Source organism: Columba livia, chromosome 5 (genome assembly GCF_036013475.1).
Source record: "Columba livia isolate bColLiv1 breed racing homer chromosome 5, bColLiv1.pat.W.v2, whole genome shotgun sequence".
Taxonomy (NCBI): domain Eukaryota; kingdom Metazoa; phylum Chordata; class Aves; order Columbiformes; family Columbidae; genus Columba; species Columba livia.
This window is the reverse complement of record NC_088606.1, coordinates 27,815,392-27,826,982: the sequence shown is the minus strand read 5'-3', so window position 1 is coordinate 27,826,982 and position 11,591 is coordinate 27,815,392. Positions and strand designations below refer to the sequence as shown.

The following is an 11,591-nucleotide window of genomic DNA, read 5'->3' as shown; positions in this document are numbered from 1 at the left end:
GGACAGGGACACGGAGCGCCGCACGGCTTGAGCATGCGCAGTACTGCGGCGGGAGCGTGACGGTGCGCGAGCTGTGCGCGTTTCGGCGCCTGCGCCGGGCGCGTGACCCGGCAGTACTCCCGCGGCGCCCTGTGTGCGGTCTCCGCGGGGCTTGCACGCCGTGAGCCGCTCGGCCGCGCCCCCCCCGCTCCGCCATGTCCCGCGGGTCCAGCGCCGGCTTCGACCGCCACATCACCATCTTCTCGCCCGAGGGCCGCCTCTACCAAGTCGGTGGGTGTCCGGCCCCGGGGATGCTGCCGCTGAATTGCCCCGTCACGGGCCGGGCCTGCCGGCCGGGCAGGGCCACAGCGGGCTCGGGAAACCCCGCCGAGCCCGGTGCCCTGGGGAGGGGGGAAACGTGGCGCTTCTTGTGGCCGACGAGTCTGGGTTCCCGCCCTGCCCGGTCCCGCGGTGCGGGGAGAAGCCTGCGGGGAGCCAGGAGCAGCTGCGGGCCCGGCGTGTCGGCGTGGGGCCCGGGAAGGGGATCCTCGCTGAGAAAGGGAAAGCTCCGGGCAGGGGGTATCCCCTGCAGTGTCCCTGCCGCGGGGAGGGGCCTCCTGCCGTTTCCTAGTGTTTTATTTCAGATGCTTGTAGACCAAAGTGACAGTTACCCAAAAGCTGTTTATTCCTCTGAAAGTGTTTCTGAGCTGTTTGAAATGGGGCTTGAACTGCCTCAAACCCTGCATGCCAGAGTTAGAGTCAGTTTCTGGTGGTAGCCCGTGCTCTCCCTTGCTATACCTCAGTGCCATGTGTTCTGTACATCACAGCCTGTGAGACAGCAGCAGCTATCCTTTATTTTCAGGCTTCTTTGAACGTTTTGCAATTATGCTGCAGCATAGCTTTATCTTCTTCTGTAGGTTACTGAGACTTTTATTCATATTCTACAGTGCAGCAAATTGTGCAGAGGAGCCTCATGGTGCTGCTGCAGAATACTCAGTAGCAGCATAGTCAGCTTGCAGTCTGGCAGAACAATGAGAGGGCTCCTGAACGATCCTTACAACAGGGCTGGGTGATTTGTTTTGGCAGCAGCATCCTGATGCCCCCATCCCCTGGAGCTTAGTGGCTCTTCCACAGCTGCAAGTGGCTTCGCTGTACGTGTATTACACAGCACATCCGTACATCCATCTGTTCCCCAGGAAAGGGGGCTGTTGGGACCAGACTGCATGAATTGCCCATGGCAGCCAGTAAGTTTTTTGTGTCTGCCCTTGGGTGTGTGGAACAGGCCTCCTGCACAGGTGGCCCAGTCTCAAGGGGTCCTTTCTCCAGGGAGCAGCCAGGAAAGTGCCTCTGTGTAGGTGTCTGTACATGGATAGAAAGTTACCCGTACAAGATACCTACATACAGGTGCTGTCTTATGCCTGAAGTGTTTATAAGGCTTGTATGGAACTTGCACAGTGAGCCTTATACATATGGGTAGGGGCAGCACTTCCTCACACGGGATGTCAGTGGCTCTGTGATGGAAGAGTCATGGGCTCTGACCTTCCGTTTGCATTAAAACAAGCTGGTTAGTCTGTGTCGTCATTCTGGCTGTTTCTCTGTTGCAGTACAACTTGTTAGGAATAGTTTCTGCATCCTGTTGCAAAGAGAAAACAGAGCCTCAGTTTTCTACTTCCTGGGTATATTCACCAATTAGGTTAATGTGTGAGAAATGTGCAGTACCTCCATATCTTTTACCTGTGTTTTAGAAGCAAGTATCTGCCTGTGCATTTGTGAGCCTCTGCACACAGCCTGAAGCTGTCTAAAAGATATTTTGAGTACCTGTATGCTATGGGAAGAAAAATACATAGGTGTGCATAGTTCTGTATGAGCTCACTGTACCCGCAGCCAGGCTGACAGCTTGAACATGGTGCCACGCTAGTGTTGGCCAGCACCTGGCCACAACCTGGGCAGAAAGCTCATGGTTGCTTGGGGTTAAATATCCAACTCCAGGGTTTTTTTTGCTCTTTCTTTCTTTCTTTCTTAATCCTGTACATCCTTGTCCATGTGCTGGATACAGGTTAATTAGGTGGTGTCAAGGATGAGTATAGATACATTGTTTTAAGGCTGCCTTAAAACCTGAGGATTTTTTGGAAGTTGGCAGTACCTGAACAGAGATTTCCAGTGTAGTGATATTGTACTGAAATGCCTGTGCTTTGCCTTAGAGCTGTCTTCTCTTTCCAAAGCTCAAAAAGCTCAAGTGCCCTTGAAGCGATCTCGTGTTAGAGAAGTTAACAGTTATTTCATATACATTTCTTGTTGCTGTGGTTAAAATCACTCAAAACATCAGTGTTGTCTTGCCACTTATTAGTTCCGGTCTTCAAAAGTAATGGTTCTTCTAAGTGGAAATTTGGGAGGTGAAGAATATTGTGTCCAGTTCTGGGCCCCTCAGTTCCAGAAGGACAGGGAACTGCTGGAGAGGGTCCAGCATAGGGTAACGAAGATGATTAAGGGAGTGGAGCATCTCCCTTATGAGGAAAGGCTGAGGGAGCTGGGTCTCTTTAGTTTGGAGAAGAGGAGACTAAGGGGGGACCTTATTAGTATTTATAAATATATGAAGGGTGAGTGCCATGAGGATGGAGCCAGGCTCTTCTCGGTGGCAAACAATGATAGGACAAGGGGTAATGGGATCAAGCTGGAACACAAGCGGTTCCGCTTAAATTTGAGAAAAAACTTCTTCTCAGTAAGGGTGACAGAACACTGGAACAGGCTGCCCAGGGAGGTTGTGGAGTCTCCTTCTCTGGAGACATTCAAAACCCGCCTGGACATGTTCCTGTGCGACCTCACTTAGGCGTTCCTGCTCCAGCAGGGGGATTGGACTAGATGTTCTTTTGAGGTCCCTTCCAATCCCAAACATACTGTGATACTGTGATTATGGTCAAATTTCTGACTGTCATGATGTAACAGCAAGTGACTGCTGTTTTCAGAAAGAACGTGTGGAGTATTGCTGAAATACTTACATAGCAGAAAACAGACTTAAAACAGCACTAGCAATTTGGATTTGTGATACTGTAAGAGCCACTTCACTTTTTGGCTTGTCTCTGAAAACTGAAGAATGCACATGGTAATAGGAACAGGACAAGGAGGGACTGCAGTTCAGCAAGCCTGATTGTCAGTGCTTGCAAAGAAAAACAGTTTGTGAGGGCACCTGTTCCTGCTCCCACCTCAGTGTCACAGAGTCACAGAATGGTTGAGGTTGGCAGGGACCTCTGGAAGTGTTTGTCCAACCCCCTACTCAAGCAGGGCCACCTGGAGCAGGTTGCCCAGGACTGTGTCCAGACAGCTCTTGAATATCTCCAAGGACAGAGAATTCACAACCTCTGTGGGCCTCTGCCAGTGCTTGGTCACCGTCACAGTGAAAAAGTGTTTCCCGCTGTTCAGATGGAACCTCCTGTGTTTCATGTTGTCCCCGTTGCCTCTGGACCTGGCACTGGGCACCACTGAGAAGAGCCTGGCTCTGTCCACCTTCTTTACACCCTCCCTTCAGGTATTTGTGCACATAAATAAACAAGTGTTGCAGAGCCTTGGCCTGGGGCTTCAAACGTGACAGGTTTGTGGGCAGCGCTGCCTCATGTCTCACCGGCTGCTGTGCCCTCCTGCAGGCTACAGCACTGGTCACCTGGAGAGGGCAAGTGAAGAGGTGAGTGGAGCTGTGTGTGTAGCGGAGAGAAAGGGGGGACATTCTTCATGGTGTGTTTGGGTTACCCAGTAAATGCTCTGATGCCTGAGAGTAATAACTATGGTGCCATAAATACGTGGCAGCCAGCCCTTCCACAACACTGACTCAGCAAATTGGACATAAAGATCCTGGTACTGCAAGAGTTGTTTTTTTTCATTTTCCCATTATTCCTCTCCTGTTGTGCAGTCTGTTCTGTAGATTTGAATGCAGATTTTAAAACAGATGAGCTTCTTGCTCCCATTATTAGAGGATAGTTTTAGCGATTTGCTACACTGTTGTTCAGACTTGTTCTAAGTTCCATTTTTATTCTCATCACTGACAAAAAAAATACATATAGTTACTGCCTGAAACTGCCCTCTTCTAAGCAGATATTAGGGAGTTCTGAATTTTTATCATGTATTGCCAGATAAATTATTTTTAAAGTTGTTGTTCTTAAGGCTTTTGAAACCATTAATCAAGGGAAATGCATTACCTGGATTATATCAAGTAAACCTTAATCCATTACATTTATCTCAATAATGCTGTCTGGTAGGTACATGCTTAGGTTTCATTTTAAAAAGTGGATTAAAGCATTGCAGTGTTTGAACATCCAGTCAGAAAACGCGATAGTAAGGTTAAAACCAATCTTCTTTGCCTAGTCCATCACTTCAGTTTTCATCTGTATCAGTTGAAAACCACAAAAGAAAATCACATCCTTGCAATGGTAATAATGCTTGAGTTACTAAACTTTTGCATGCTAAAAAGTCTTATGTTAACGTCGGACTCTTTTGGTCAAGTGCAGAACAAGCTTTTGGTTTTAAAACAAATTCTGTTGCTGTTAAACATTCTAACTGAACAAAAAGGCAAAGTATTATAAATGTTTGAGCAAAGCAGTGATAGTAGTTTTGTGACGGGAGTTAATGACTAAATTCCCATCAGAAGGTTCTTGTGTGCATTGTACTAAAGACCTTAAAGACACAAAGTATTGCACAAATATTAAAGTATTAGAAAGAATAGAACTTGGTGAGACCTCTGTGTTGGTAGGAGGTGTGTCAGAGTTATTTGTACTAATATCTCTAATGCTGGTTTTTTATGAATTTTTACGTATTTTTTTAGAATATGCTTTCAAGGCCATAAACCAGGGTGGACTTACATCAGTAGCTGTTCGTGGGAAAGATTCTGCAGTAATTGTAACACAGAAAAAAGTACCTGTAAGTAGTCTGGTTTTGAGGGGGAGGCTGGAAGGAAGTAAGAAAAAACAGGGGGGTGACACATTGCAACATTGATATTATATTTATTAACGTTGACATATATTGCAGTTTGAGTTGAATATCTTATTGTTCTACTTATTACGAGTTCTAGCTCTGTTTAGTGCTCAGTTGTACATTTCCTCACCAAGTACTGTAATATTGGTTTTCTCTGCAGTGATTGAGGGGTTAAAGCTAAAACACAGAGTGGGGTGTGTTGTACTTTGGCTGCTGTACGTTAGTCTGGCTTGTAAGGGCTGAGTTGTCCATCCTCAGTTTCCTGATTTCTTTAATTCCTACTCAGAAAGTGTTATACCAATAGCATTCAGAACAGATTTTCACGAGCGTTTCAGCACAGTGGGGCTGTATTGTTGACAAAGAGGGAAAACCCTTTGGTCTGAAGGGCAGAGTGCAACAAGAACTCAAGTTTTTGTATGTGTGTTCTCAAAGTTTCTTCAGAGGGAAAAAGACTTTGAAGTTGGTCATGCTGCAGCTGTCAGCCTTTTCCAGATACTGAGTTTATCTTTCTCATTCTCCTATTTCTTCCTTCATGTGCCCATAGCAGTAAATAGTAGAAAGCCTGAAAGACAATTTTTAGCTGTTAGTTGATTTTTTGGGGGTCTCTTCTGTAAATACCAGAGCATCCAGAGTCTTTTTTTGTACTTAAAGGACAATGTTTTCTGTTAGTTCATTTCTGTTTCCTCTTTAGGACAAGTTACTGGATTCCAACACAGTGACTCATTTATTCAGAATTACTGAAAATATTGGCTGCGTGATGACAGGAATGACAGGTATTTAATTCACCATCTTTTTAAGTATCTGAAGTGTGTCAATTTTTTTATATAGTTATCCACTTTGCATCATACAAAACAAATAAGTGCTCTAGGAGATTTGTTCTACTCAATCTGTTTTTTGGAGAACTTGTCTAGTTCTCATATGTATATTTAAAGACAACTTAAAGTAGGGCTTGGAATTTGCTTTCTCTAGCAATGCTAGGAATAAATGTGGTACCTGTTCAGTTAAATTAATATTAGTTCTCTTGTCTAGCTGACAGCAGATCCCAGGTGCAGAGAGCTCGCTATGAGGCTGCTAACTGGAAGTACAAGTACGGCTACGACATCCCTGTGGATATGCTGTGTAAAAGGATTGCAGATATTTCTCAGGTCTATACGCAGAATGCTGAGATGAGGCCTCTTGGTTGCTGTAAGTTTAGTCTTTTCTGTTTCTTGTCTAAGCTTGCCACTTCAAGTGCAAGGAATTCTCGCCTGTTTTCAAATTGTGCAAGGTCTGCATGTAAGTGAAGGAGTAAGAGGGGTGAACAGCCAAATGAGAGAGCAGTGCTGGAAATCCTGAATTGGAGCCATGATTTTACCATTGATTCAGCATTTGGCGTGGAGTGAATAGTTCAGCCTCTGGAACATGTGTGATGCTCTTTCACCTTCGTTTTTGAGACGAAGTCTGTTCACACTGCACAGTGATGCCTGTCACTGGGAGATGCTCTTTTTACTGATGTCTGTGTCTTGGTAAATATCACTGTTAAAACAGACATATGGAGAGAGCAATTATGTTTGTGCAGATTTTGTGTCTTATTTTCTATCAAAGTGGTATGTATAGGCTAAAAATCTGCATAAGTTTTGCTCTTAACCATTATATAGCTAATGTAGAGAAGAAGCGCTTACAAATATTTCACTTGCAAACATTTCTGCACCAGTCTTGTTTTATAACAGTAAATGCAGTTTAAATAGAAAAAGATATGTGTAAAGTTGGGGATTTTTTAGATATTCTTGGTCATCTGTCTGTTCTGAGGCGGGTTCTGACTTTTTTTCCTTTTATATTTGCCTGTGAGCAACTTAAAACTGTACCATTAGGCTGCCCAGAACCGAGATAAAAGACTTAACGTCTCCTCAGTGTTTCCTCAATTACTTTTTCGTTAAACATTCTGTCTGGGTTTCTTTTAGTTTGCTTGCATTTTTTTTTTCTTTTCAGGACAATAGTTTCAGAATTGATGAATCACTTCTCGTAACCATAGTAAGCACTGCACTTCTCACTAAAGAAGTAACGTTGAGGGTTACACCACAGTTTCCATGATGGGGCAATTTTTCTGTGCTTGTAATATTCAGGAATGATTGTTTGTTTCTTCCTTTGGCATTTCCTAGACCTTGATAGTACTGGAAAATGGTTGTGTGTTTTTTCTGTTTTGTTTTTAAATACATGAATAAATATTTATTTTTCTTTTCTTAACCTTTTTTGGAAAATATGATGGATGTAATGCAGTGCTTTTCAGGATTACAGTCGAGAAATCTAAAGTTGATCTTTTAATATTTCTATTAGTTTCAACATATTTGTAAAGTTGCTTTCTGGTAAAAGGCACATGCTAAGAGAACTATTGTTAACACTTTTGAAGTGTCACACAATACGCAGGAAGTGAGTTGTGGGTGGGTTAACTTTGTATCGGGGTTAAACTTTTGTATTTCCTGATTTGTGGTTCTCTACACACTGAGCATGGCAAAAATGTTTCCACGTTTATTGAGTAGCCTTTGGGAATGACAGAGATCTAGTTTGTACTAAACTGAGGTGCACACCTGATAATGAGATGCTGGTAAGAAATGGCAAATTAGAGATAAGGAGGAAATCACAGCTCTAGGTATTGGTTCCAAAAAATGTCCTGCTGTGTGTGCGTGAGTTTCAGGGGAGAGGAGTCTCTGTTCTGTTCTTCAGTTGAATGAGATTGCTAAAGTTGGGGAAAGAAATAAGTTAACAAATTTTCTCTTCAAGGTATGATTCTGATTGGTATTGATGAAGAACACGGCCCTCAGGTATACAAGTGTGATCCGGCCGGTTACTATTGTGGATTCAAGGCCACAGCTGCAGGCGTTAAACAGACAGAGTCAACCAGTTTTCTTGAAAAGAAAGTAAAGAAGAAATTTGATTGGACATATGAACAAACAGTAGAGGTAGGCCAGCAGAAGGAAATAAAGATTTGTTAAAGTATTTCTAATGAATATGCTGTATGTAGGCTTGTGATATAGAGGAATGCAGTTAGGCATTTCCTATTTTCTTACAGTTCTGTACTGCTGCCAGAGCAAGTATAGCTATTCCAGCCAGAAAATCTTTAAAGGTATTTTGCAAGTGTTTTTAATTAGTAATCTAATCTGCTTTTTTCTGCCTTATGTTGGCTGAAGCAGAATCTATAATTGTAGCACTCCCACTGCAGCTGGTAGTTGGTTACTACAGTGCTTGATTCTGGGGATACCAGTGCAATTTTCTTTTAGTGGCACTTCAACCAATCTTCATTTCAGACAGGATGGGGTAGTGCATGTCTGTCAGTTTAGTAAATACAGCACCACTTTGTTACACCCACTGTGAAAACTGTCCTTCAAGGCTCATTGTAAAAATGTATCCTACTTATAAAATCAGTTCACTGACCTATTTCATAAGTTATCCTTACTTTTTTCACTCAGACTGTAGAGAACCGTCTAAACAATCCTCTTCCCTGGCCCACCTGTTTCTCCTGCCAGGCCTCATTCTTCTCTCATAATGTTAAGTTTCCTGCATCACAAGGTCAGCACTTGAAATTAGGAATAATAACCCAAGCTGTTGACACTCTGTAAGATTAAACAGTATTGTGTTAAGGTCCCTATGAGTGCTATGCAGATTCAGACCTTCAGCTAAATTACATCTGAAGTCTACATTACTGTGAAAGTACCATTTAAGCGGAAAGTTCTTCAGTATAAACTCATAAGTTTTATATGTGTATCTTAAGTACTTATTTCCTTTATATGTGATTTCTTTAAAGAGAAGATCCTGAGAGGGTCTAATCATCATAGCATGCTGAAATTAATGTGTTTGAAATTCCCTCAGTTATCCTTTTTTATCCTGGCTGAATATTTTTTGGATTAAATATATTTATCTATCACTACTTGATTACATTGTGCACGTCTCTTAGTTGAGTGATAGATAGTCTTTTCATATTCCTGTTTTTAATTCATAAAACTTCCATGGTATTGTGCAAATACTTAATTGGTAATTAATCTGGCAGTCAGATCCTGAAAGCTCTTCTATACATTTTTGTTGTCTTTGTAAAAATGCTGAGATTGTGAATGTAGATCAGACCCTGTTACTGTAAAAGGCAGCAGTGACAAAGAGAAGCAAGTCTGTCAAACAAGAGCAAAAATCATGTTTTTGTAGTGTTCTTCACACATAATGCTGCCTTTTTTTTTTAAGCTTGTGGTGAATTAGTGATAATACTCTGTGGATCAGAGTTTGGGGGTTTTTGCTGTTTTTTGTTTTGGTTTAATTTTTTTTACAACTTGGCAGTCTTGTGATAATACATCTGTGTAGTCTTATAGAATTACTGCAGAATCAATGTATTATCAACATATTGAAAATAACCTTCAGAAAATCTTGTCTGGTGTCCTACACTTCCTAATACGTTACTGATCAGAATTAAATGCCAGCATGTCAGAATAACTGATTTGATAAGCATCTGCCTACATAGCTGTTTTATGGAACTTCTTTTTGTGCTCAATCGTTGTTTTAGGAATATATCTTTAGCATTGTTATGACTCTACTGCAGGGTTAAGCGTGAGTGAGATTGCAAAGAATACCTTTTAAAACAGGTGATGATTAGGGTGGGAACAAAATAAGTTAAGCCATGATGAAATACAGCTTTTAGAAACAGCCAACATAATTTTAATTACCAAAAGAAAAGCCAAAATGAAAGCTACACAAGTGACTTGTGCTTTGAGTAATCTTGGACTGTTACGTTGGTGTCAGTCTTGTTTGCCAGTAATGAAACATGTTCTGTCCTTGGGACATGGGGTTTTAATCTTTGCTTGGTAAAAGCTTTCAGGTTTGTTGTGGGTTTTTTCTGCTATGAAAATGACATGTCCCTTTGCTAGATTGGGCTTTTAATAGAGAGAGGACTGGAGAGGGATTGTATTCTGTAACAAGGGGAAACTATTTGAAACTTTTCAGCTGAGCTTTTGAGGTGGAAGGAAATAACTCAAAACTAGAAGGAAGGGCAGTTGTTAATGCTATGTCTACTGGGGGAAAAAAAAAAGCAGCCTTACTGCTTTCTGTTTAATGATAGCTTTTTTTAATCATCTTTCAGACAGCAATAACATGCCTGTCTACTGTACTGTCCATTGATTTCAAACCTTCAGAAATAGAAGTTGGTGTAGTTACAGTGGAAAATCCTAAATTCAGGTAAGTGACCAGTGTTGATAGAACTTTGTGTGTTTTTCTGGTTATGGGCAATTATTTTTAACTTCTTATGTAATGGTGAATTGAGAAAAAGAGATGTCAGAAGTTTTGGAGGTTTGTTGTTTGTTTTGGTTTGTTTTCCTTGTAACTCTACAAAATGTGTGCTGCTAAAGACATTGTTTAAGAAAAAATGGCAACATAGTTTAAAAATGTTTGACATGGTTAAGTGGTGCAGCGGAGAGAAGTGTTTTCCCACCTAGCATGAAAGCAAGACACCTCCCTCCCGTGTTACCGCCCCGGTGCGAGGGCAGCGCACTGTGTGCAGCAGGGTCCCTTGGTCAGATCTATTGAGACAACACCAGATCTTCCTGCTGAGGGCTGCGCCTCGAGTCGGGTGCAGCGGACCAGGCAGCCTTCTCACAGCACAGCACAGCACAGAGCTGTGGAAGTGTGCATGAAATGTGGGAAAATAGGTTTGGGGGCACTTTTGTTAATGCAAAATGACCCTCTAGGTATGCGTTAGCTAAAATGTAGTTACGACTGGCTTGCTGCGGAGGAGTTCAGTTATTTCTGCCTTAGTCTTTTATTGCCAGACAGGAGCAGCCAAGCCAAGTCCTCTGCTGCTTCAGTCTAGCTACTTGGTAGGTGGGGATTGGAGAGAGGCTTCAAACCTTTGTATCCTACAGGTGCACCCACTTAAGTGCTTCCTAATGTGTATAAAGTTGATGTAGTGAAGATGGGTGGGTTTGCATTTGGCGGGGTGTGTTTAGGACCGCTGAATAACAGCACTTTTGAGAAAGCCTACGGGAGCTGCATTACCCCTTTGCTGCTGCTCAAGGGTCAAGTGCTGTTTTTTTACCAAACTGCATTTGCGGGTCTTCTGTCCTTTTCAGAAAGGATGGATAACAAGCAGAGGGAGAAGGCTGTGAAAACCTGTGTCCACCTTGGAGTAATCATACTAATGACCATACCCTTTCTCCTCACCAGGGCCCAGCTTGCAGGAATTACCTGTTCTTTTTCTACCATTTGTTGCCTTTTTACTCTCTAGTGTCTTGGCTTCTTTGTTTATTTTTTCCAAAAGAACTGGAATGTCAGCCTGAGGCCCTGGCAGCAGGGCTTCAAAGGGCTGAAAGATACCTTGTGTAAAACTCATTTGTGTAGATATTAGGTTGGAACATTATAGCTTAAGGAGGAGGATCATTGAAGCTATTTAAGATTTGTTTTTGTTCTTTCAGGATCCTTACAGAAGCAGAGATTGATGTGCACCTTGTAGCTCTGGCAGAGAGAGACTAATTAGCATTCCCATTTCCATTGTCTGTGCTTCTGACCAGGATATTTGGTGAAAAGAAAACACTTATTAATGGCTTTAGATTATGGGTGGAAAACGATGTTCATTATATGATGTATTTTACTCTGTACAAATAAAACAGAGGTTTTTGAAATACTTGGTGTCTCCTTTTAATGTA

General features: G+C 42.4%; 1 protein-coding gene across 1 annotated transcript; it reads left to right on the top strand.

Annotated features, from left to right (window-relative positions):
- The first annotated feature begins 32 nt into the window (after positions 1-32).
- On the top strand, positions 33-11,569 carry PSMA6 (proteasome 20S subunit alpha 6). Its single transcript, XM_065064071.1, has 7 exons — positions 33-270; positions 4,790-4,884; positions 5,630-5,711; positions 5,968-6,123; positions 7,696-7,874; positions 10,034-10,128; positions 11,361-11,569. The coding sequence occupies exons 1-7, from the start codon at positions 195-197 to the stop codon at positions 11,416-11,418; spliced, it is 741 nt and encodes a 246-aa protein (XP_064920143.1). The 5' UTR covers positions 33-194; the 3' UTR covers positions 11,419-11,569.
- The last annotated feature ends 22 nt before the right edge of the window (positions 11,570-11,591 follow it).